Raw genomic sequence first — 25,310 nt, 5'->3', positions numbered from 1 at the left:
CAAAAAAGCTCCAATACGTCGCGTGACGACACGTGACGTCGTGAGTTTGATATGTCTGCTCTAAACTCTTTTTTAAAATAATATTTTATTAAGTTTCCAATTTTACATTTGAATATTTAAAAAGCAACGTGGTGACCGGGTTACAATAGTTCAATAACAGAATCTTAGTGCAAATCTCAGGTTACAACATCGAATATTTCTTCTCTTTTTCTCTTAACATTTACTGTCTCATATTCGGGTTAGTACATTTCTAATTATTACATTTATCAATGGATTTTTAGCTTATACATATCTTAATTATCTTCAGTCTTCATAAACAATCCATATCCTGTTATTAATTTTATTCAATTTTTAATTTATCAATATTCCAATTTAACCTTTAATATTTATAATTTTCATACTTTGGGTAACCAAAATTTCCCTTATCTCACCTGATAACAAATTATAATATCCAAAATACATATTTTATCTATTTGAATATAATCTTGTTCTATTTCCTAAGAGTTATCTATTTCCCATATTTAATCATCTATTTAATAACACAATACCCCCTTTAATAAATCAAAACTATTATATATATTGCCTGGGTTAATCAATAAATCAAACATATTCATAATATTTAACTTTCTTTTCCCTTTTAAGTCCATTTTTTAAATATTAAGCCAATAAAATATTTATTTTCAACTAGTTTCCAAATATTATAAATCTAATACCAAAATTCCCCTTATCTCAACATCTCCCTTTAACCCTCTAATTGGCAATATAAAATCCTCTCTAATGAGTCAAAATCCCAGTTTTTTTCAACCTTATTCTAGCTTTCTTCCTTTGCCAATTAGGCTTCCATATCAATGCCTTTAAATAATCAAATAGATCTCCCTCTATTCTTTCATATGTTGTTTGAATTAAAGGAGACCATTTGATTGCCAATTTTCTGGAAGATCTAGCCCATTTGTATTCATTAAATTTTCTCCCTGTTATTCCAGTTCCCCATGTTCGCTCTAATATATTTGTCTTCAATTCAATCTGTTCCACTTTTTTTTCAAATTTATTCTGATTTATATAGAAAGTCATTTCCATTTTCAATGTTGTCACTTCCTTTTCTGGATTTTCCATCAGATATATTTGATGATCAATTGGGTCCTCTGTCTCCATATTTGGTTGTCCCACTTCTGTTATCTTCTGCATTGTTGGTTCTTTAGTTGTAGTCAAAATTTGGCTTTGTGCATCTAAACTGGCATCTTGATCTTTTATTTTAGGTCTTATTTTATCACAAGCTGCAAGAATGCTTTCATGTATTGCTTTTAACATAGAAAGAATCTTTTCCTGGTCTTTATCCACCTTTCACTTATTTATAAATAGTCTTTCTAGTAAAAGTTATTTGTTAAGCAAAAGACAGTAAAGATTTACAGTCACAGTTCAAGTGGACCAATTTTGCTACCCAGCTGTTTTCTTACAGCTGAATCTTCTCACAGATGGTTCCAAGGAAAGTCTTATCTAGGTCTGGGCTTTGAGCCAAGTCTCTTTTTAGGAAATAACAAATTGCAATACCAAACTTCACCACAAGATGTCACCGATGCCGTTTAGAGTTTTTTAAGTCCCGAATTTTTCCAATTCTTTTTCCAATTTTATTTCTTTTTTGTAGATAAAAACAAATGTCTCCAATATAAATAGGAAAATTTTTAGTCACCAAGTTTCAGAAACATATAAATCCAATTAGATTAAAGTTGTTCTTTTTAATGCTTTGATTCCCCTGGATAGTCAGACGCCGCTATTCTTAGAGGATGGGATAGAATTTCCCTTCCCTCTCTCCCCAAAGGGGAAAGATACTTCAAGCCGGCTTTACAAGAAAGAAGGTACTTGGGGTAAAGAGAAGATCAAATCTCACCCAGTTTCATCCACGTTGCTTTCAGAGTGCTTGATAGTAGATTTGACTTCAGCTGTCTACAGCCTAATGACGAGCCATATTGCTATGGCCGATCTCCTGCAATCAAGCGGGGGTCTTCTCCTTGTTCGTTGGCCCTACAGGGAGACTTTTGACCCTTCCCAGGGTCCCTCAGCAAAGGAAAATCGGACGTGGAAGATGGAGTCACTTTCCAAGTGTCCGCAGCAGCTGCGTCGGCAAACCAGAAGTTGGGAATCTCTAAACTTTTAATATACTTACTTCAACTGTACAGAATCAAATACATTCATATGGGTAATCCTTTAACTTCTTCACAGCTGAAAATATTGTGAAGTTTATTTATATTTACATACTTATATAATTATGTATGCACATGAAGTTTATAAAGTAATAATACAGCCATCTCTGTTCATATTATATGTGTGTGTGCGTGCATATGCACATATAAACACGTACAAAGCTGAATGTATAGTTTTATACTAAGCTGATTCTTTTATAAACTATTCATAGTGAAATCAGAAACAGTTTTTAAAAACTGTCTCATATAGCAAGGTATCTACTTAAGGATGAGTTGGACCAATATAGTCTTGCTTCATTTAGTTAAAGTGCTGCTTTCCATTTGTAGCCACTGTGTATTCTTCTTTAGCATAATTAAATGATCTTTTCTGTAAAGACAAAGAGGTCAGCATCTATAACATTTAGTGTGCAAGTGGGGCAGTTTTGGATAATCAAGAAGAAATCTGTGGCCATTTTGTCAGCGATGAAATAAGGTTCAACCTGACACATTTACTACATGTAAGAGGTCATGTCACTATTATGCAAATCCTTCACAGAAGCATGTACAATTATAAACAAATATTTTAGCACAAAATAAAAACAATCAATTTTAGGTAAATCAAGTATATAAGTAAGAGCTAAAAGCCTATGGATGAACTTTAAAGGCTAGAAGTTCTTCAGAGTGCATGTTATTTAAGGAACGCAGGTCAGGCAATTTCAAAAGTAGTTTTGTAAATATAGAGGCTTCATTTGGATGATTTTTTGTGATCAAAGTCCTCAGTGCACGGATCAGTGTTTCTTGCAGTGCTTCCACAGAATTGACATTCTCTATTCCTGATCGTTCTAAATGAAAGATAAACAATGGGAGAGAGACAGTTATTGGTTTGCAACATATATTGCAACATACACTGTATAAACTTCTGCAAAGTATCGAGGTATTCATCAAAGCATTTAAGTTAATAAATGATATTCAAACTAGGTAAATCACAACTGCTACAGATCAAGGCCTATATAAATTAACATGTTCATCTTAGGTCCTTAATTTATAATGAAGGATGGAGGGGTACCCTAAGGTAGGCAAATACATTCTGGAGATAATGACAATTGAACGTGATCCAATAGCTTGGATATGTAGAGGAATCTTTACTTTTTGAGCAGAGTAACAAATACACACATATTAGAACATCTCAGAGATCAGAGTCGCAGTAAAGTAAAACAAGGTTCTGACAATATTCTATTGTGGAAAAGAACAATAGAATTGTGTGGCTAGAGTGTACAGCTAAGAGGAATGCATGGGGTATTAGGTAAGGATCCTAACATAATCAGGAATGTAAGATGGAAGAGTCTTAACAAATTAAAATTTTCTAGGGTGTTTATTTGAGTGAGTGTGACTTCAGAATACTCTTCCTTGCCAACCAGAAGAGTAAGAGGGCATGTGTTAGGCTGTCCATTCCCCTCCTATATTATTTTTATGATTTATTCCACAATGAAAAATTATGTTCCTTTGCATGATAAAGAATTCATGGTAAGTGGACTAAGAAAAAATATTTTTGCACCTACCAAGGACATTGGGTTTTTTTACCCGTTGTTGCACTTTAGTAACTAAAACTAATTATCATAGATCAGACTGCATGACAATTCAAAATTACATTTCCTATTGCAATATTCCTATTCCAATATGGATCAGAACATGCAAACAGTGTAATCTCCCTGCCCCACAGGATACATTTTATTTTAAAATTCAATAGTATATTGTCTTTAGAAGTTCACAAGAGAAAGAATATGGAACTAAAAGTGAGCTGCAAAAAAATCTCCCCAAAAATCCTACATATGTAAAAGCAGCTGAAACATAGCAATGCATACCTAATAAAGTAGAAATATTGCATCATTACTGAAAAATAGCAGCATGGATGCTCTTTGCTAACCCTCAAAACAGTCCCAAATGTAACTACTGCTGAAACAAAATCTGCCTCTCATCCCTTTTCATGCAAACCAACTGTATAAAAGGAACAAGAACAGAACCGTTAATGAGGCACCTCCAAAAAATACTATAAGATAAATTTCATATATAATCTTATTTGTTAAACAGTGTGAAGAAACCCAGGAGAGGGAGAGAAGGGGAGTCCAACCCCCAAATCAGATTTCATATATTATGAAAAGACAAAGGATATGTTATTTTTTGCTACATACAAAGGTTCATTTTGTTTTCTTACCAGCAGATACAAGGACCACCGCTGTAAACAAACTCATTTCTTCATCACTAAGGTTCAGTGCATTTAGCTTTTCACTAAACTCAAACATGGAGTTCAGCAGATCACCAGCTCCCATGGTACGTAGATCATCCAAACTATACTTCTTTCCACTAAGAAAAGTGACAGTACGATCTTTTGCATCAAATAGGGATGCAAACCGTACCATTAGTACCTAGTCAAAAGAAAATTTAGGGAGAAAAGCTCGCATGTAAATCTATACTCAGTTCATATAGAATCTTCAAAGTTTGACAGCTCATAAAATTGAAGATAAAAGTCTTCTCTGAGCCAAGGTCAATTCTTGGTGACTTGTCTTAAAATTCAAGGGAAGTGATCTAAACTGCTGCCTTCTGGGATTTTATTTCCCAGACTTTCAATATCCTGGTTCTCTTCTACCCAACTATTAGCAATGAAGTAGTGAGATATATCCTGAAGATTTAATTCTAAAATAGTCCACACACAAAATGATTATTATCCTATATAATTTATATCCTCTGTTTGTTTGTTTAAAAAGGCTTTCTTACAATTTACTGAAGACATGATTAATCCCAAGCTTTAAAAAAAAATCCCAGGCAACTATTTATATAATTTAGAAACAGGCCAGGTTATATATATATAAAAAATATTTAGAGTTTGGGGTTATGGAGACATCCTCACTTGGCTTTGATATTTTTATTGGCATATTATTTATTTATCAAATTGATATGGCTGCCCATCTCACAAAAAGTGACTGTTATATTGAGGATATGAAAATGGTTCTGAATTAAAATGCTACATCTTCTAAAACTGCATTTTATTATTGTTGAAGTGAGAGGCATTCCACAGGGGGGCAGTCAAAAACACTGGTGTAAACTGACCTCTATTCCACACAGCCTTGGAAGGGATGGAGAATATTACTTAGCACCAATATTTAAAACTTTTTTTAAGTAACAGAGCTCAAAAGCAATCTCTTTCCTCAGAAAAGGAAAGATGAGGCAAAACAAGATAACAATTGGCACTTCTTAAATACAAGTTTTCTCGTGTTCAGTGTGACTCTTTCTAAAAGGCAAAACTGAATATAGTCAGGAAGCATTGGATTTCAATTACAGACAGAGGTGTGGGTCCCTTCAGACTAGAGGAGGGGAATTATGGCCCCTTTATGACTTGTGGACTTCAATTCCAGAATTCCTGAGCCAGCATGGCTCAGCATGGCTGGCTCAGGAATTCTGGGAGTTGAAGTCCACAAGTCATAAAAGAGCCATAGTTCCCCACCTGTGCTTTAGGCAATAGATATCATCAACCAGGGAAGCTCACTTGGCAGATATCACACAGAGATACCAAAAAAAGGTGAGCCCTTTTCAAAATGAGTGAGGAGACAGGATGAAACTTCCAAGTAAAATATACAATCTGTAATTACATAAAGAGGCAAATTTTGCCACATTTCCCCAATAACTACAGCAGATATATGCCAAGTGTACCAAAGTAACTGCACTCATTTTATCAGTTTTGATTGATGGAAAAAGAAGAAACAAAAAGGAAATGTTCACCTCAAAGGTCCCAGCCTTCAGAAGATTTACTTGGTCATGTTGGGAAAGATCTCGGAAACCTGGAACACGCTTGGCAAATTCCACTACTTCCTTTACTGCGGGTGTAAAGCTCATAGAAAATTCTTCCCAGACTTCCTGACCAGACTTATTTGGATCCACAAAAGGAGTCTTGTTCATTGGGCAAACCTGGATATTTAAACATATATAGAATCAAAATGCTATTCTGAACATCCTCCTTTTCAAAAACTATAAAACTGGCAATGTCTTCAAATATAACACAATTATTTATAATTAAAACAGTTCATAATTAAAAATGCTAGCGAGTATGTTTCAAAAATATTAGAGTCTAATTAAAATTAAGAGTTTCTTCTTGTCAACTGCAAAATAAAATCTTTCTTAGAAAAGAAATTTAAGTATGAGCATCTACTTTAAAATCCATTTCCCTCGATATTTTATACTTCCAAACCTACATTTGCAGAGCATCTTTGCATTACAATTTTTGAATGGCTGTGATAATTTTATTTCCATCTAGTGCAATTGGTAGGCAATTACAAGCCTATTGACTAACCAGAACAAATTATATGACCTTGTGACTGCAAGTACATTACTGTAATCTTAAATTTTTTTCACTTTACTTTAAGACATAAAAAACTGTTAAGGCTTAAAATGTTTGAATCACTTGCATGCACATTTCTTTTCTTAATTTCTATGCCATTTGAAAAATGCAGCACAAATAATGTAAAAGAATCAGAGAATGTACTCTCAGCTTCAAGTGAAATTGCTATCGGAGTAATCACTATTCAGTTGATTTGCTTAACTGACGTATACTTTCACAAAGTCACACTACAATTAGTAATTAGTTAACATTTATTTTCCCCCAATTGAATTCATAGAGTTATTTGTTTTAAAAAAGCACATATGAGGGAAGGTATTCGTCCATCCTAAAGCGTCTTCACATATGTGTCACTCTGTTAATATTCCAACTACAGGGAGTCCTCAAACTACAACTGATCACTTAGCAACTGTTTGGATTTATGAGGAATCCCAAAAAAGGTAGTTATGATAAAGATTTGAAATTCTAATGACACCTCCCCCTCCATTTACACGGTCACATTTTGACATTTAGCAACTGGCTTGCACTGATGGCTGTTTGAAGTGTCCCAGAGTCATACGTCTTTTTTTTGTTGCTAGGAATGGATATTTACTTCCAGTTTCCAGCAAAAGAGGGATTGTCTAAAATGGATCTGCTTAAGGATTGTGGGATTCACATAATAATCACTGGAACTGGCTTCATAGAAACAGAGAAAAAAAGAGCTGTGCTCCCTTTTTAAGGCTCTGCAAAAACAATGCAACCCCCCAAAGCCCTGATTCAAAAAGCAGAAGTTTTAGCATGCTTTTCTTCTTTTCTGCAAACTCTTCTCTGGGCATGGTTGCTTCCATTTCAATGGAAACGACTTCTTCCATTTGAAGCCAATCTCTGCTAGGAATTGTGAATTGTGCTTCATTGTTTTAACCCATGCAAGTCAAGCTGAAATGTCTTATAACTATTGCGCTTAGGAGCCACATTCAGAGAAGAGCTTTAGAAAAAGGTAGGCAGCTTTTATTCTCTATGAAGCCAGCAGCAATGTGCCAACCCTGTCCAGGAGCACGAGAAAAGGGGCATTTTAAGATGCTAGAGCTGAGGGCTGGTTTTAGCAGTTTTATATTCCTCTTCTTAAAGGGCCAGGCTGGATGACCTCATGGGAAGAAGGAAATGGCGAAATTCAGTTGGCATGCAAAGCAACTCAAGTCAGGGCTTTGTGAAGAAGGTGGCTGCTTCACATCCTTGGAGTCTCCAAGGCATTTAAACCTTTTCTTTGGAAGAGAACTTGTAAAAACTCTTGTTCCCTTCTTTAATGGAAGGAGAGGATCAAAGCTTGAGGGGGCAGCACACACAGAGAGACATGTGCCTTCCTTCAGACATTGCAAGAAGGAATGCTTGAGGTGTATGTGTGTGAATGTGTCTTCCATCTTTCCTTTCTTAAAGCTCTTCCTGCCCCATATAGACTCTGGCAGATTTTTATCTTTCTTTTGAACTGGTAGCCCCTTGGATAATGGGGTGAAGTTCCTGGCTACTGCAGATAGGAGGGATCTGGGCCCTGAGTGGTGCAGGCAGGGGGTTAACTCAACCCCAGCAAAATCTGGGGCAACTGCTGCCACTGTAGGGAAAGAAACCAGTGTGAGGAAAGCCACTTACAGGGGTGATTAGAGGACTGTTTCATTATGGCTGCTCAGGAAATAGTGCCTCCTTCTATGGTGAAGCCAAGTGGTCTAGCAACACTAAGGAGTAGAGTGATGCAATCAATGGCAGATATGGGGTGGGAAGTAGGCATAAGGCCAGGGGGGAAGAATGGAGGGGGTCGACACTGCAGTGTCCTGTGGTCAGTCATAAAGGCAAATTATTGCGGGAGATGTTGTAACTTCAAATAGTCGCTAAGTGACTGGTTGTATATAGAGGACTACCTGTACACTCTACTGCCTTATTGTTCCCAGGACTATGTGACTAATTTAAGCTTATGACAACTAAAGAACAGTATTTAATAATTGTAATACCAGATGCATTCTGCCTCCAGTGCTGCAGGAATACGCATTCAGAGTTTCAATGGAAGAAAATCCATTTTCGAGCATTGTATTATACCCTTTTGTGGTAAAGCCATTGGCGAAGTTCATAGAATGGAAGCAAAGATTATACCCATTTGGATAGTGCATATTGTTTTGCCCTTTATATTGTTCATTGAAATGTTTAACATTCCCATTTTGAAGCACACTGCTTATGCTACCATGATCAGTTTCACCACCAGAATTGAACTGCGCCAAGTATTTAAGGTTTTTCTCCCCATTTGGACGCTGCAAAACAGTGGTACGATCTTCTGGTTGTTCCTGATTGTACATAAACGTATCTTTGTGGGCACTAGTTACCATGCCAATCACTTCTTCCTTGACAATATCAGAGGGCAAAGGAAGAGCAGGACATAGAGGAGGAGGAAGGGGAGAAGGAGAAGAGGGCCTTTTGACAGTTTCTTCTTCTTGCTGTAGTTTGGAGTTCAGCTGTTCCTGAGGCACTAAGACCAATGCTTCTTGGCTATCTTTTAATGCTTCAGTAGGCAAGTGATCACTGAATTGCGTATTCATCACAGTTTTCATGGCACTTTGCATTTCAATTAGCATCCTCTGCTTCTCCCGTTTAGGAATTCGGCCAAATCGAACAGCTATAAGGAAGACAGAGCCTTTAGTTTTATATTATATCAAATTCTAATAAGCATGCATTCTTCCTTAAGAAATCATACTATTGATTAAACACAGCATCTCTTTGACATCAAAATTGTGAACAAGGACCAAAAGACTACTCAGCTATTTCTGGGACTCTGAAATTCTGAAGATGCATTTTTCTCAAATGTGAAATACCACATGGAATAGAAGAGAATTTATACACAGCCCACGCAGCGTTTTCAATTGTAATGAAGAGAGTGAGCCAAATTTTTATAATTCTTCTTCCTTCTAAAAACAAACTGTACATTTATGCTGCTTCTGGACAGAAAGGGCTATTGGAAAAGATGCTGACTTTTATAAATATTCTCTCTTTCCTTTTCCTATATTATTTTTTGTACTTTATTCTCATGTTATTTTCTTTTATTAATATAGCTTAGGTTGTCCAGAAAGCTGCGTTATTAATAAAGCATTGAAATAATTTATAAAATAAGGATAAGCAATTTTTCTTCTCAACAATGCAGGCAGGAATGTAAGCACTGTTTTCATGACTAAGGAAAAAAGAGCAGAAAGATACATCTTGGAGTACACAACTTGGAATGAAAGCAGGCAAAATGTAGTAACTAGGGCCACTCACAGTTTGGAAAGTATTGTGATTATATTTACTAAAAATTCTAAGAATAACCAAAATTTATCCGAAAGTGGCAGACTGGCTGTACTGAGATACTTTGGGCTTGAGAGAAATGAAAACCAGTTTGTGTACAATGATGATATCCAAAAAAGGCAGGCATACACAAAGTAATATTGGAAACCCTATTAGACTAACTGTAAGATTGCAAATGAATTTGCCCTATAATTTTTTTTAGTTCCTTAATTTGCTGGTCTTGCACAACCAATTTAGCTAAAACATTAGTTACTTTGTGATTCCATATATGATGCAAACCAGCCAATGTGTTTAGTTTAGAGTAGTATCTCCTTGATTCAATTAATCAAGTTAAGTTTCCAGGCCATGATTAATTAACAATGGTATGATGCTTCCCATTTACTAGATCACAGGTGTCAAACTCGCTGTGTCACGTGATGTGTCGCAATGTATTGCGACTTTTTTTGCATTGCCGGAGCTGAGGTGTGCGCAGCCTCCATATGATGCAACCGGCCCACGGGCCAGTAGTTTGACAGCCCTGTACTAGATCATTCCTCTAAATCAGTATTCCTCAAACTTGGCAACTTTAAGATGTATAGACTTCAACTCCCAAAATTGCCTAGCTAGGGAATTTTGAGAGTTGAAGTTCACACATTGTAAAAAGTAATCATATTTGAGCAACATTGCTCTAAAAAAACCAAAAAGACAGATCTAGTTTAACCTAACTAATTTACCGGATCCCAGGCTAATTTTCTTATGGCTCAGCCTAAATTGGAAGTATATATATTTCAGGAAAAATATCTAATAAAGTTAGTCAAAGTACTAGTCAGTTTGAATATTCTTCCTTGAAAATTATCCTCTTAGAAAACTCTGTTTGGAAATTTGCATTGTTTCCAGTGATTGATAAATAGCAAAGTCAAGAGCCTGTGATAAAAGTCTAAAAGAATCTCCTATATTTTTCCTTGATGATTAAGATCCCTTATACATTTTCTGATGAATTAACTAAGTAAAGACTATAACTATTAGTGACTTTCATTTGCTGTTTTCTTTAATCAATATACTATATTGAAATGTCTTAGCCTTTTTACATTGCATTGGAAGTGGCTTTATTGTACACTACAACACATTAAGATACATACAAAACATGTTTGGAGATGCAACACTTAGTCCTAGATTTATGAATTGGACAGATTTTTTTTCCATTATTTTAAAATCACAGAAGTGGATGGCCATGTATCTCACATGTAAACATATAAGGGATCCTGACAGCCCATTCTGCCTTGTGTAGTTGAAGATGTAATTATTCCCTTCACAAACATGGTTTAGAGCCCTTTGTGAATACGGCCTTGCATACTGCTTATTCCCTCCATCATGGATACTGTTGATGCCACGAATACAAGCTCATTGCTTTTACAGGTAGACTTACAACCACAACCGAGTCCATAATTTCTGTTACTAAGCAAGTTGTTAAATGAGTTTTGCTCCATTTTATGATCTTTACAATCACAGTTGCTAAATGAATCACTGCAGTTGTTAAATCACACAGTTGTAAAATGAATCTGACTTCCCCATTGACTTTGCTTCACAAAAGGTGATCATATGATTCCGGGATGCTGCAACTATCATAAATATGAACCAGTTGCCAAACGTCTGAATTTTGATCATCCGGCCATAGGACATCACAATGGTTGTATGTGTAAAAAATGGTCATAAGTCATTTTTTTCAGTGTTATTGTAACTTTGAACAGTCATTAAACAAACTGTTGTAAGTAGAGGACCACCTGCATTCACAAATGCTCACTGGGATTACAAGTTCTTGTAGGAACATATTTCATGTTCCAGCATCATTTCCATACTTGTGACTTTGTGGTTACGGTCAGGGCTTTTTTTCTCATAGAACACCCAGAACGGAGTTCCGGCACCTTTTTTGGATGGAACCTTGTAGGGTAGGCAAGGCGGGTTATATAATGTGTGTGAGTTCTGGCACCTTTTTTTTTTTTTTTTAAGAAAAAAAGCACTAGTTACGATGCAATTGGAAACAGAGCACAATGTTAACCTCTACTTTATCACCATTTTTATAAAACTTCCATTTGAATTAAACACAAAACATACAACAATTCACCTTTTGAAGGTCACTGCTCAATATAGAAACATACCATCTCTTGACATTCCTACTGATAAGCATTTTTTGAATCGGCACTGCTGACACCTGTTTCTATTCATTCTCATTACACAGCAGTTGTTACTCTTCAGGCACTTCTTATATTGGATATTTTGCTGAATACTTCTTCTAAAAAAACCCTGAAAAAATAAGCAATTGTTTTAGTTGGGTTTTTTTTTTTTTTTGCGAACAAGCTTCCAATTATATCATATGAATACAATCTTGTATGTTTAATTTTCAAATTAAATAAGGCTTATGAAATTGTGTTGTGATTAAAAACAATAGAATAAAATACACACAAAATATTCATGTAAAACTTGAAAGAATATTACCTTTAGCCTTGCTGATTATACTTATTTAGAAGAAAATGAAAATATTTTAAATTTGGCAATTTAGCAAATAAAACATATAGCAAATAAAACATATTTCAGATAGTCAGCAATAATTATACTCATTCCTAAATTTATATTTATTCTTAAGCCATTTATATTAGAAAAATTACCTTGCAGCCTTCACAGGCATGGACCCCATAGTGAAATCCTGAAGCAACATCTCCACAGACTTTACACAGCAAGACCATGCCATTAAATTCTAAAAATGCAACAGTATGAAAACAGTAGTAACATGGAAAATGAAGCACGGATAGATTTGATTTGTTATGTAATGTAATGTAAAGGAATATAATTCTGTACACCTGCCTTCTCGGGTCATTATTACATATGTCTCAAAGAATTAGAAAAATATTTTAATATAGGAGTCAGCAAAAGATTAAGCTGTATAGTTTTTAAAATATAATGTGTAACTCTAGAAAAAAGCACTCTAGGAAATCTGGGCAGATTGCCTTTGAAATAAATCCCATTGCCAAAGGTGCCCTCCAAACTGCATCTAAAATTTTAAGGTGTAAAAGTGTCTTGCTGTTAAGTCTGTGTTAATTATTAACTAATACTGACTGTATAAAAATAACATTGTTTAGGACAAATAAAAACTGATACATCTGCTCTACATAAATGAAATTTTACCCCGTATCATCTACAATAATAGCACAAATTTATTAGATTTAAATGCCATCTGAAAATTTCTTTTGTTTAGAAACAAGGCAGTAGGTTTATCAAGTAAACACAAATGTTTCAGCAGGTGATGGGGTAAAACAAAAAAATGAAAATGCTATCCAATGATGACTTATGAACTGATGAAATATCATTACTTATTAACATGTTGCAAACAGGTTCCAAGTAACAAGGGTTTAGGGCAGTGATGGCGAACCTTTTAGATACTGACTGCCCAAAAACTGACCCGCCCCTGCTCCGCCCCCACCCCGCCTGCCCGCAGGGCCACTCATCGTCTCCAAGGCCCGCCGCAGATCGCCCAGCAGTGCCATGGCAGCCACGCCCTCTGCCCGCGCACCGCAGCATCAACTATGCGTGATGGGGCATGAGGGCAGAGTCTTGTCTATGCTGCCTGGCTGCCATGTCCTTGGCTGCACTGCTCCATATGGGCCACCCTCGGGGGTGTCTCTTCTCCAGGAGGGCTACTGGTGAGGAAGGGGTCACAGGGGGAGGCAAGGCTGGGGCAACGGCATGTGTGCCCACAGAGAGGGCTCCGGGTGCCGCTTCTGGCACCCGTGCCATAGGTTCGCCACCACTGGTTTAGGGAATCAACAATTCCACTTTTGATCATGGAATTTAATTATCTGAGTAATAAACCAACTAAAGTTGTTCTCTGAGATTACAATATTAGGAACAGTGCAAAAAGTATTAAATTAATAAGTTATTATTAAAGTTGTCAATACTTAAATAATCAGAAAAAACAGAGATATTCATTTAAGTGATTTGTATAAAGGTTATTCAAGTACTCTTAGATAGGAAAAGAAGTGTTTAAATGTAATGCTTTCCCTAATACTCCTGACACCCCTAATAATGAATTGGTTATAGGATTGGCGGCTATATAATTGTTTTAAATTAATAAATAATAAAATATAATACATGTTTTAACATTTCAGAAGTTGAAACTCGATAGTCATAAAAATATTGAACTGAAGTATCCTTGTTTGAGTTTTGTGCTGATATAGTGGCATGTTCCTGGCTTATCAACTACAACTGGACTGGCAATAACTCCAAGTGGAAAATCATATGACCGCACCAAACATATAACACTTCTGCTTGCCTCATGAAGTCAATCACTTAATTAAGTGAATCAATTAAGTGCTATCAAGTGCCACTCCATGTGATCATAACTTGCAATGTTACTTCCAGGTTCTCCATTGATTGTGAAACTTGTAAATGGCAATCACTGCAAGAGCTACAATAATCGTAAATGTGTGGCACCTGCAAAGTGCCTGAATGGTGATCATGTGACCACAGATAGATGTGATGGCATAAATGTGAGGATTGGTTGCAAAACTCTTTTTTTCAACTCTTAATTTCAAATGGTCACCATACAAGGCAATCAGTAAGCTAGGACTAACTGTATCTAATAAAAGCTTTATTAGGGTGGGAGCGAATGTGCAATTCCAGAACAAATGTGCAGCAATTCTAAGAAGTTCCAGATTCAAAGGCTGGTGTCTCCAAACTAAGAAGTACAGAAATTAAGTGCAGTAGTCACCAGTTACTGGAAGCTTAAGAATCTGCAGACAAGCAAATAAGATACTCTGAAATAGTCTCATGTTTTGTGCACACTCGGTAAATGATTCAGAAGAAATGTTTTGGATCTTGTGCAAGTGCAGTGCTCTTCTGCTATGTTTTAAATCAGTTCCTTGTTTTTCAAGCTTCTGTACAATGCTACCAGTTTTAAAGGTAACATTAACCATAATAAATGCTCCTAAGAGCAGTGTAAACCTAATAGAGGTTTTGTGCTTATATGAGATCACAATCACTTCTAAATTATCTTCAAAGTGTGCACGATCATGTTACATGGATAATAAACTTATTTTACTTTGATTCAGAAATGAATCAATTTGAACTTATATATTCTTTCAGAAGCAAACCTGGGTGATTCCAAAATCTCAATTCTAAAACGCTGTACTTCACGCATTTTAAATAGGGAGATTTCCAGACTGGGGTTTCTTGGTAAACATTTCTCAATTTCTCATTTTTTCCAATTTAATTGTGGACCATGGGACAACATAGCCTGTTGGTCCCAGTCTGACTATGGAATAGGAATATGACAATATGACAGTTTGAAGCATCAGAACTCCAGTTTAACTAGAAGAATGGAAGTCAGAGGTTAAATGCTGAAGATTTAATACTGCAGGCTTCAGGCCACTGCTGCCAAGCTTCAGATATATCTATCTTATACCTAAAGTGGATAATCTAAGAATCAATTCAGATGTCACAAGTTCCTCCTCTTGTTAGTCTCTCATTTATATTACAATGTTACATGGGTATGTCTAACAAAGGTTCAACCAGAGAGCACCTGGAAGTCAGCATTTGCAAAGTTTCAATTATCAACAAGTGAGTACCAGTTTAATCATAACAGCTAACCATGGGAAGAAAAAAGGAGAACCTGTAAGTTATAGAAAAATGAAAGGAGCTGAGAAACGTGATGGCTGAAATGAGTGTTTTGTAAAAGACTAATAGCACTTACTTGCAAATCCATTATGACTTTTTGCTGTTGAGGTGCCACTTGATTGATTTGCCTTAGTGTGATTCTCTAATTGGTCACTGTATGATCTTCTATCAGACTGCTCTTTACTCTTGCTACTACAGCTCCCCTCAGAGAAGGAACTGTTTGGTGACGGTGGCACAGGGGAAGAAGAGGACTGAAAACTGTTGTCTGAGCCTTCGCTGTGACAGGAAGCAGGGCTTGAAGAGCTGATATAAGCAATTACACTTCCTGGAAAAGAACATAGGAGTACAGATATTAACTGTAGTCAGGCGTCAGCTTCCCCTTCCCCTCCTCTTATAACATTATTCAAAATGTTTGATTTCAGAAAATAGTATCTACTTCATCATCTGAAGGTCAAGATTCAAATTCAATTACATCGCCCTAACCAAGAGAAGGTGCTCAGAGAAAAACAAACAAATGAAGTTTAAGTTGCTTTTGGTTTTGAAGACAGAAGAAAATAGTCAGTGGTGAATCCAAAATATTGCAATTTGATTTTTCATATCTATTAGGGAGCAGGTACGGTAAGCCATTAAGACACAAAGTCAATAAACTTTATAAGTTTATAAAATAACAGTATAGCTTTCAGCAGCAATGAATATTAAAAAAAAAAAAAAAAGCCTACAGCTTGTAGAGTCAGTTTACAAGTTTTCCAAGCCATACAATGACTAAAGGACTCTTTAGGAAGAGTAACTCCTAAAATACATTAAAACTTTTTATATATGCGGAGTGATACAAATTTACAACAGTCCAAATACTGCAATTGGCATTGGTAGCAATAAGCAATTACTTTGGAAGGAGGTGAAAAAGGCCAAACAAGGGTCTTCCAGCAGAGTGAATGAAATTAAAAACAAAAGTGATTAAAATGATGTGAGATAAAATTGAATTAAGGGATGTTAAAAGTGATATTTTAGATATTTACATGGGAAAGATAGTAACATTCTAAGAGTGGTATTGAAACAAATGCTGTTGTATACAAGAAAAAAATGAAATGCAACTCACAATGCAACTTGTTTAACATGGGCATTAAGACTACATCTATGCATGATTGATTAGACATATGACAATACTGTTTCCCTATTTTTTTTAAAAAAAAAAAGGATTTAGCAGGGCATACAAAAACTATAGAATAATTACTTTAAGTTTGCTCTGGAAGTGGGCCAAATTGTGACTAAAATAGTTATCAGAGCTGATAATGACAAAAATTTGGGAAGTGCAACCTAAGAACTTACAATAGCATTTTGCATGAAAAATATAGATTAGTATTCTATCTTAGAAGTGACCCAATATGAAATAACTCTCAACTATTTGATTTGTGTGCTCTCTAGTATTCAGCATAAAATAGGAGATAAGAAAAACATGCATTCAAGCCCATAGACACAATAGTGGATAGTTTTTTTTTAAAGCGTTCCATAATGCTACAATCATCACATACTGACCACATACTTATCATGCAGATTGGGCCTAATTGAATTTTGCATGTAACAGGTTAACTTGTCTTGATGTCTCTGTTATCTATGATGTTTTGATGTTATGAAATTACTGAGCTCAGACTTTAATAGCACTGAACAGTGGCATTAATACGAAAAATATTAGGAAGGAAAAAATGAATACCATGTATGTCAAATGGATTATTTCATTACAAATGAAATAGGGAAATGGAGCTTTTTGTACTTTTAGCCTTACAGCACAGTTATTTATGCATAACAGTAAAAAAAATTCCAGAGCACTTGGAAAGGCTTAGTAAAAGATAACCATGAATAAGATCCCAGCCTCAATAACTTTCCCACTGATACTCTGATATTTCAAGTACCGTACTCTTCACAAAAGATCCTCAGAGGGAGAATCATTTCAAATAATAACATTAATAAGAACTATAGTATGAGAAACAAAGGATGATTTCTAAATTTGCAGAACAGAGTCTTGACCTGTGTGCTCATCCAGATGTGTGCTGATTTCATACCTAACCCTATTATTTGCAGTGAATGGAACAGAATCAGACTACAATAAAAACTACATCTGAATAACAGGTTTTAAGGATGTAATTACAAAACCAGGGAATAATATGGTACATTGGTGATGCACCTATCATTAGTGTTTTGTGCTGAACAATATGATTTTTGTAAAGTGGAATATTATTTCCAGTATATTGAAAAAAAGAAAAAAAATCAAGGATATTCTGTCAAATAGTAAATGTGCACTCTACTTTACAAAAACTGTTTAATTTGACTTGAAACAGAATTCTGATACTGATGTACTTAATATTTTATGCTGTTTTTCCTTAATATTCTACATACAAGCACATTATGTATTTCCAGAATTTTCTACCAAACAACCTAGCTGCTTATGTAGCTCATGCAAATCTATGTGCATAGTTTATTATATAAAATGAGAAATAAAATAAATGTATCATGTCTTTTTAGAAAAAGCTGGCTTTAAATTTTGAGTGAAGTGTATTGCCATTTCAATTCTAATATGTAACTGCCTCTATTTATTCTCTAGTCTTTAAAAAAAATTCTGCCAGATTTTTTTTTAACACACAATTCTTATCTAATCATATTTCAGATTTTCAACAGAATGCCAACTTTGGACATGTAAAAGTTAAACCACGTTCACTTACCATAATTAATCTTATGTAAGTACCACAATACCCTTAAACAATTGGATTAGAAGATAAGAATACAGAGGAATATAATTATTATGATTTAGCACCTGATTGTTGTAAGCCATCCCTTTATATAAAAGCATTCTGTAATATACTCACAAAATCCCAGAGTTAAAACATACAAATAATTTCAAACCTCCACAAGAGGCTCAGCAATCTATGCATAAAAAATAAATAAATAAAAAAGAGCATTGAGGAAAAGTAGGAAACATTTTCACAGTAAATGCACATCAACAGCGAGAAAACTGCTATTTGATACTCATAAACAATAATGCTGACATCAAATTAATTAAGTTAGTGAGGAAAAGTTGGCAACTGAGAAATAACCTTGCTTATTCATCTATGGAATACAATGGAGAAAAAAAGTCCAACTTCATTTCTGTATTTACAAATTCTTCAGATTGATGATAATGGTTTAATAGTTCCATTTGTAGCAACATGACAAATTTCATTTTAGAAAATATTATGAAAAAAGAAACACAAATAAAATGGTCAATATAATGATTTTACATAATCCAACCTCTGCTATTTTTCTCTATTGTAAAGTATTATTTTATATGGATGGCACATAAAAATAAATACACATACATATTTTGTGGTACCATAAGGTAAACGGTAAAGATGTCATATCTTACTTTAGGGGGAGGTGCTCCTCTGTTTCTTAACCGAGGGTGCCGGCATTGTCCGAAGACATTTCTATGGTCATCACTATACACCGAGGCACATGGAAAGCTGTTACCTTCCCATCGAAAAGGTACCTATTTATCTACCTGCATTTACATGGTTTCAAACTGCTAGGTGGGAAGGAGAAGGGCAAATAACAGGAGCTCATGCCATTACATAGCACTCTGGTCTTGAGTCGGTCAGCTTTCCAGTTGACAAGCTCGGTGTCTTTAACCGCCATCGTGCCCCCTTCATATGGTGCAAATCTTATAAAACTATTATCACAGTGATGTTCAGAAAACTAAAGTGATTGATGGCCTTTCCTTACAAGGAGAAACATATAATTAATTCAGGAAAAAGGCAAGACAAACAAAGTGTTTTAAAACTATGAATGACGTCAAGGAAACACATAAAAGCAACTACCTCTCTCTCTTTCATAGAACATACTTCAGGATTATACATTGTAGTAAAAGGAAGATAGGCCAAAAAACTAAAAAAAATACAGTACTTTAAACAATGTATAAATGACATTTGTTCACCATAAAGTGTGAGAAAGGCCAGTGGCTTAGATAGTCCTTGTGACATAGAGCCTGATTATTTGTGGGTGTTCTCTGTCTTCCATAGCTTCCTCATCCTATATGATCAACCAGAAATAGCATGCTTTGGATCCCATCAATTAGACAACTTTATCTGATGCCATCCAAGAAACATGCCTTCTCTTTCACAGTGCCTGCTGCTCAAATGATATCTCAGAAACCTGTATGTCCCCCATGCCATTATTTAAACCAGCCATTAAAACCTGGCCTTCCCCCCCCCCCTGATCTTGAGCAAAATAGTTAATGGACTCCTTTTAGGACATTTGTTTTGGTGGTGGTGTTTTTCCTCTAGAGTTTGTTTTCCAAATAATAGTCCTCAACTTACAATCATTCATTTGATGATCATTTGAAATTAAAATGACACTGAAAAAGGTGGCAGAATCGGTCATATTTGTAACCATTTGAAACACACCCACAGTTAGGTGATCTAATTTTGGACGCCTGGCAACCAACTGTTGGCAGCATCTATTGGAATGGTTGCCACTTGCAACTCTTCTCAGCCAGCTTCTGACAAGCGAAATCTATGGGGGAAGCTGGATTTGCTTAATGACCCATGATTCATTTATCAACTGCAGTGATTACTTAACCACCATAACAAATAAAATGTAATAAAATCAGGCGCAACTCACTTACTTTGCTTAGCAATAAAAATTCTGGTTCTAGTTATGGTTGCAAGCTGAGCACTAACTGTAGTCTGCATTATTTTGTGTTCTAAATTGTTTCATGTTATAAATGCCACCCAGACTTAATAGATAGATGATAGATAGATAGATAGATAGATAGATAGATAGACAGATAGATGATTAGTCAAATCCATAAAGAAAAATCTTGCCAACTAATAAACAAAGCAGCTATATTCTGGACTATTCTATCAGTTATAAATTGCTTTTAGTCTATTAGAATGAGAGTGAGCTTCTCAGCACTACATCCCTTCCTAGCCAAAAGGAATTTACCTTACTAGAAGCAAAACAGACTCCATCTGATCCAGCAACCTTTTTATGTTCTTTTTCTCATACCTTTCTATTACATGTTTTTCACTACATATTAAACAAACCCCAAAGAAAGCAATTTATTGACATTCTACTTATCTTTTTTTAAAACCTTTTTTAATCATCAAAATATCACCTTGCAATTCAACTTTATTTCTCCAAGATGTACATCCTGTTATATATATTTTTTTCTGTTAAATTCCATTATGTTTGCAATTTTGTCAACTTGCGTGATAGGCACTTGGAGCCAGTCATTTTGAGCAATTACACACAGCCACTACACACCTGTACTTTCTACAGTTACTGAATTGGGAGGAAGAGAACCACTCCCTCCGCTATCCAGTCTTTCATAAATTAAAAAAAAAAGCATTTCAATTCTCACAGTCTTAGGCAAACTGCCCAATTCAGTTATATAATTCTCTGGAGTCTATACACGTTATACCACCTGACTTCATCTATTGCGTAAGCTCAGTCATCAGAAAAAATTGTTCTGCAGCCTTCCTCCAACCTGTTACATTATAAATGCCACAGTTCCTAGTCCATGTGAGAATGAGATCTCAGTGATGATTGGATTCCTATCACATGGGCATACACACATAAGAAAAACTACATATAACCGGAAATGCTTTCTGTTCTAGAAGGAGGTATAAGCAAAATTGTGTGATATTCCCAAACTACAGAAAATGCTTTCAAGTAAGTCTAATTCTAGAGTGGATGGCTATAAATACACAAAAATGGTGGACACATTTACATGAAAGTAAATGTGAGTAGAAACCATGAACAAAGTCTGAGTAGGTTTCAAGACAGTATCTTTGCATCAACTACACTTCAATAAAAAATAACTATGCCTGTCTGCTCAAATAGATCTATAGGTAAACTCAATGACTTAGGGCTTCCTTTTGGCCTTCTGAAGGGCTGTGCAGACCTGGTTCTTCCTCAAGCATTAGGCTAAGGTAGGGGTTGAGCTGGGAGGATATTTGGTCTAGCACCTGGCGAAAGGGTACTTTTGTTTTTAACCATTTTTTTAATAGATTGTTGTGAGCTTTCTAGAGTCATTAGGAGACGGGAGGCCCGTACAAGTCCTGCAAGTGAATGAATGAATGAAGGCAAGTTGGGAAATAACTGCATTAGTTTTTCAGGAAAATGCAGCAACATCACAGAATTAGTGACAGTATCATCAAGCTTCCCCTATGTTCTTTCTCCTTTAAATTCTTGTTTTTTAAATAAAAACAGTTCGTCGTATCTCTGAGCTTCAATTTTTTTTCAGAACCAGGAAGACATTTAGCAGTATTTACCTACACTTTTCTCTGAAAACAGCCCACTGAACTTAACGTGATAGCTATCTTTTAATAGATGAGGGTCGCTCATAGAGAAGAGGGGGTCAACCAATTCTCCAAAGCACCTAAGAGAAGACAAGGAATGGAAGATTAACAAAGAGAGAGAAAACTTAGAATCATCAGGAGAAATTTCCTGACAGTTAGAACAATTAATCAATGGAACAGCCTGCCTCCAAAAGTTGTGAGTGCTCCATCACTGGAAGTTTTAAGAAGAGACTGGCCAGTCATTTGTCTGAAATGGTATGGTCTCCTGCTTAAGTAGGGGGTTGGACTAGGACAGGGCTTTTCAACCAGTGGTACGGGTACCACCTGTGGTACATTGGCACCTGGCAGGTGGTACGTGACCATCCTAGAAAAGTGGTAGCGGGGGAGGGGAATGAGCTGAATCGGTGGCAGCACCACACAAGCCTGAGCGAGAGATGGCTGGAGCTGCAGGGCTGTCAGGGCTCAGCGGAAGCGCCAGGATCAGTGCCACTTTCCAGCTGATCGGCGCTTCTTTGGGGCTATCAGGGCTCAGTGGAAGCGGCAAGATCAGTGCCAGGCTCCAGCTGGAGCTCGGCGCTGATCCTGCTGCTTCTGCTGAACCCAGAAGAAGCACCAATCAGCTGGAATGTTGCAGCAACTCCAGGGTTTTGTGATTTACATTCAGATGCTTGGGGACTGATTCATATTTATGACGGTCACAGTGTCCCAGGGTCATGTGAAGTGACCAAAACCTGCTGCAACCACCCAGCAGACGGGAGGAATAAAAACCAAACACCCCCCACTCCACCCCCGCTGCCAATCCTCAACAGAAATGCTCACAACAATGAAAACCTCGGACAGGAGGAAGAGCACCGCCGGGCGGGCAGGCAGATATGTTGCTTGGCTGTGGCTTGGGGGGCACTTTTTTCAGTGCCATTGTAACTTCGAACAGTCACTAAGCGAACTGTTGTAGGTCGAGGACTACCTGTACTTTATTGTTTTTTTCCTTTTTTTGGGGGGGTCATCTTTTGGTTTTTGACACCTTGCTAGGTGACTGATGGTACTCAGATGTTGCCATATCCTAAAAGTGGTACAATGGGTGAAAAGGTTGAAAAGCCCTGGACTAGGAGACTTCCAAGGTCCCTTCCAATTCTGTTATTCTGTAACTTTTTGATTGTATATAGAATTGCTACAACTTTATCTATCACTGTATATAAAGTTGTAGCAATTCTATATACAATCAAGAAGTTACAGAATCAGGCACCATTTAACCCTCTTGATTTAAACTTCCTTCACTGTTGTCTACAAATTACAGGAATTGTAGACCAATATGGCCACAATATATTCTACATATAAGCAAGTATATAGGATAACACAGGTTCACTCAGAAGAAAGAAAACAGAGAAGTACACCACTGCCAAAATACACCACTGAGCAGTATCTTTATTGTGGAGTCCTTGGTGCTCCCTGAGCTTGGTTATTTGCTTGCAGACATTTCATTACCACTCTAGGTAACATCAGGGCTGAACTTATATTTATCTCTGATCCTAGCCCTGGTTTTCTAAATTCAATTAATCAAGCTCCTGATGAAATCTATTTAGGGAATGTGCAGTTAACCAAACTAAAGCTACCTAGTCCTCCCATCACTTCGAGACCAAAAGTGACCAAATTCTGCCCAGCAATTGAGGACGTCCGGTCAACGGTCAAGCATTCCGCGGTTCCAGGCACAATCCCTCCCAATTCCAAGCGGAAACGGCCGCCTTCGGATCCTTTGTCTGCAGAGGAACTTCTATTCACCAAGTACAAATCACCACTTTGTGGTGGAGTGAGAAGAGACGACGGGCGTGGCTGAATGAATCGTCTCCACTGCCTCCGCCCCCACGTGTCCCTTGCCCGCTGCGCCTGGATATAGGTCACCAAAACAACGGCCTCCAGCTGCTTACACGTGTCAGTCCACACGGTTCCCCAGCAAGACCGCCCAGCGCAATTATGCAATCTGGGCATCTGAGCAAGCCAGAGCCAATGAGGGCGCGCCTGGCACTGAACGTAAACAAAAGGGCGCACATGGCTCAGCCGGCCAGTCCATGTGAGGCCATGGAAAGAAAACAACCGGTAGAAACAGGGGTAGCAACTATGGGGAAGAGGGAGCGGCGGCAAGCACAAACCTGTCCGTAAGGCCAAATGCCCAGATAGATCTCTCTGTAAAGTATCGTAGCCTTGCTATCCCAAGGAAAAAGTTGGATTCGGATCAAGCTCCAAGAAAGGAGTTTTTTTGCCAACCCTCCATTTCCCCCCTGAATGGACTGATAGTCGTTTCTTCTCCCACCCCTTTTCTCCCGACCCCACTAGTTTGTAACCTCTCATTTCTAAGCCAAGGTCTTCCCTTTCAGTCAGCACAAACCTCATCAGCCGCTTCAGCCAGCCCCACTCCAGAGGTGTAGAAGCTACAGGTCTTACTCTGTGTTTCTTTGCTTTTGGAACAGAAACACGAGAATAAACTAATAAAGCGACCTTCGAATCATTTAGGATCAAGACACTGGCCGAACGACCATCCTTAGTAAAAGCAGTTGCTTAAAGTACAAAACTCCATCTACCCAAACTCTCTTCCTCTAATTATTCCCTTAGGCAAACCCCATGCCCCCACCCCACTTTCGGGGCACTTACGGTTGCGGACTTTCGTCCCAATAAAGAATCTACTTACCGATACTCAGCTCCATGCCTGCCTTTCCTCTCTTCCAAGAACCTGCTGCCGAGGGCCGGGATTTTTTTCAAAGGAGAAGGAAGGGGACGGATTGCGGCTGGCCCTTGAGAAAGCCTCCTGAGCCGCCGACTTAAGCCCACCCCGGTGCGTCTCTGGTGACAGAGCTGCCGGGCACGCGGTGCAGGGGGGGGGGAGAGCGCCTCTTTCTGGGTCGCTTTTCTGAGCCTTCCACCTGCGTGCGGATGCAGAATGAACCACTGCGGCAGCTGTGCTCATGGGAGGCGCACCCGCCTGCCCTGTGCGTGGAGCTGCCTCGTGCGTTATTAGGCGGGAGGAGACGAAAGAGCGGCCGCAGAAGCCGCCGCCGAGCCTTCCTGAGGAAGTTTCTTGCTGAGTTGGCTCCCTGTCAGGGCTGCTGCGGCTGTTTCCTCCTCCCCCTGACAAAGCAAGAAGAGTCAACGGGAGTCCGGCTCTGACCCACGTGCTTCTGCGCTGCCACCCTTCCTTTCCTTTCCCTACCTGCGCCTCATTCCCTCTGCGTTGCCGCTTGGGCGTCTTTCACCTAGTGACACAGTTCCTTTTTTTCTCGGGAGGCCGAAGGGAGGGGACGTTAGAAAGAACAAGCCGTTCTCACGTGTAACTCCGCGTGGTGAGGCGGATCTGTGGGTCTTGAGCTACACCAAAAGAACAGAGAAGCAGGCTTGCGGGTTTCTGTCCCTCTTCCAACCGCGCGGAGCCGGAAGATGGCTGACTTAGACATTTCCTTGAATTTTGGACTTCTTCCCTGGGTCAGA

General features: G+C 37.5%; 1 protein-coding gene across 1 annotated transcript; it reads right to left on the bottom strand.

Moving 5' to 3' along the window:
• Nucleotides 1-1,806: 1,806 nt before the first annotated feature.
• NR1D2 (nuclear receptor subfamily 1 group D member 2) lies at nucleotides 1,807-24,593 on the bottom strand. The gene is made up of 8 exons (XM_015811700.1): nucleotides 24,517-24,593; nucleotides 15,584-15,832; nucleotides 12,504-12,592; nucleotides 11,997-12,141; nucleotides 8,544-9,199; nucleotides 5,952-6,137; nucleotides 4,390-4,600; nucleotides 1,807-3,019 (listed from the first exon to the last, which is right to left on the bottom strand). The coding sequence occupies exons 1-8, from the start codon at nucleotides 24,530-24,532 to the stop codon at nucleotides 2,823-2,825; spliced, it is 1,749 nt and encodes a 582-aa protein (XP_015667186.1). The 5' UTR covers nucleotides 24,533-24,593; the 3' UTR covers nucleotides 1,807-2,822.
• Nucleotides 24,594-25,310: the final 717 nt, after the last annotated feature.

Source organism: Protobothrops mucrosquamatus, unplaced genomic scaffold (assembly GCF_001527695.2).
Source record: "Protobothrops mucrosquamatus isolate PMUCROS unplaced genomic scaffold, P.Mucros_1.0 scaffold47, whole genome shotgun sequence".
In the NCBI taxonomy this organism is placed as follows: domain Eukaryota; kingdom Metazoa; phylum Chordata; class Lepidosauria; order Squamata; family Viperidae; genus Protobothrops; species Protobothrops mucrosquamatus.
Note: the sequence above shows the minus strand (reverse complement) of the source record. Positions and strands in the feature narration are given on the sequence as shown.

Excerpts from the sequence above, each read along its gene's own strand:
- NR1D2 (XM_015811700.1), bottom strand. Across the intron at positions 12,142-12,503 it reads ATGCCTGTGAAGGCTGCAAG|GGTTTTTTTAGAAGAAGTAT; the intron begins GTAATTTTTCTA and ends TTATTTTTTCAG. Across the intron at positions 4,601-5,951 it reads TGAAGGCTGGGACCTTTGAG|GTACTAATGGTACGGTTTGC; the intron begins GTGAACATTTCC and ends TCTTTTGACTAG.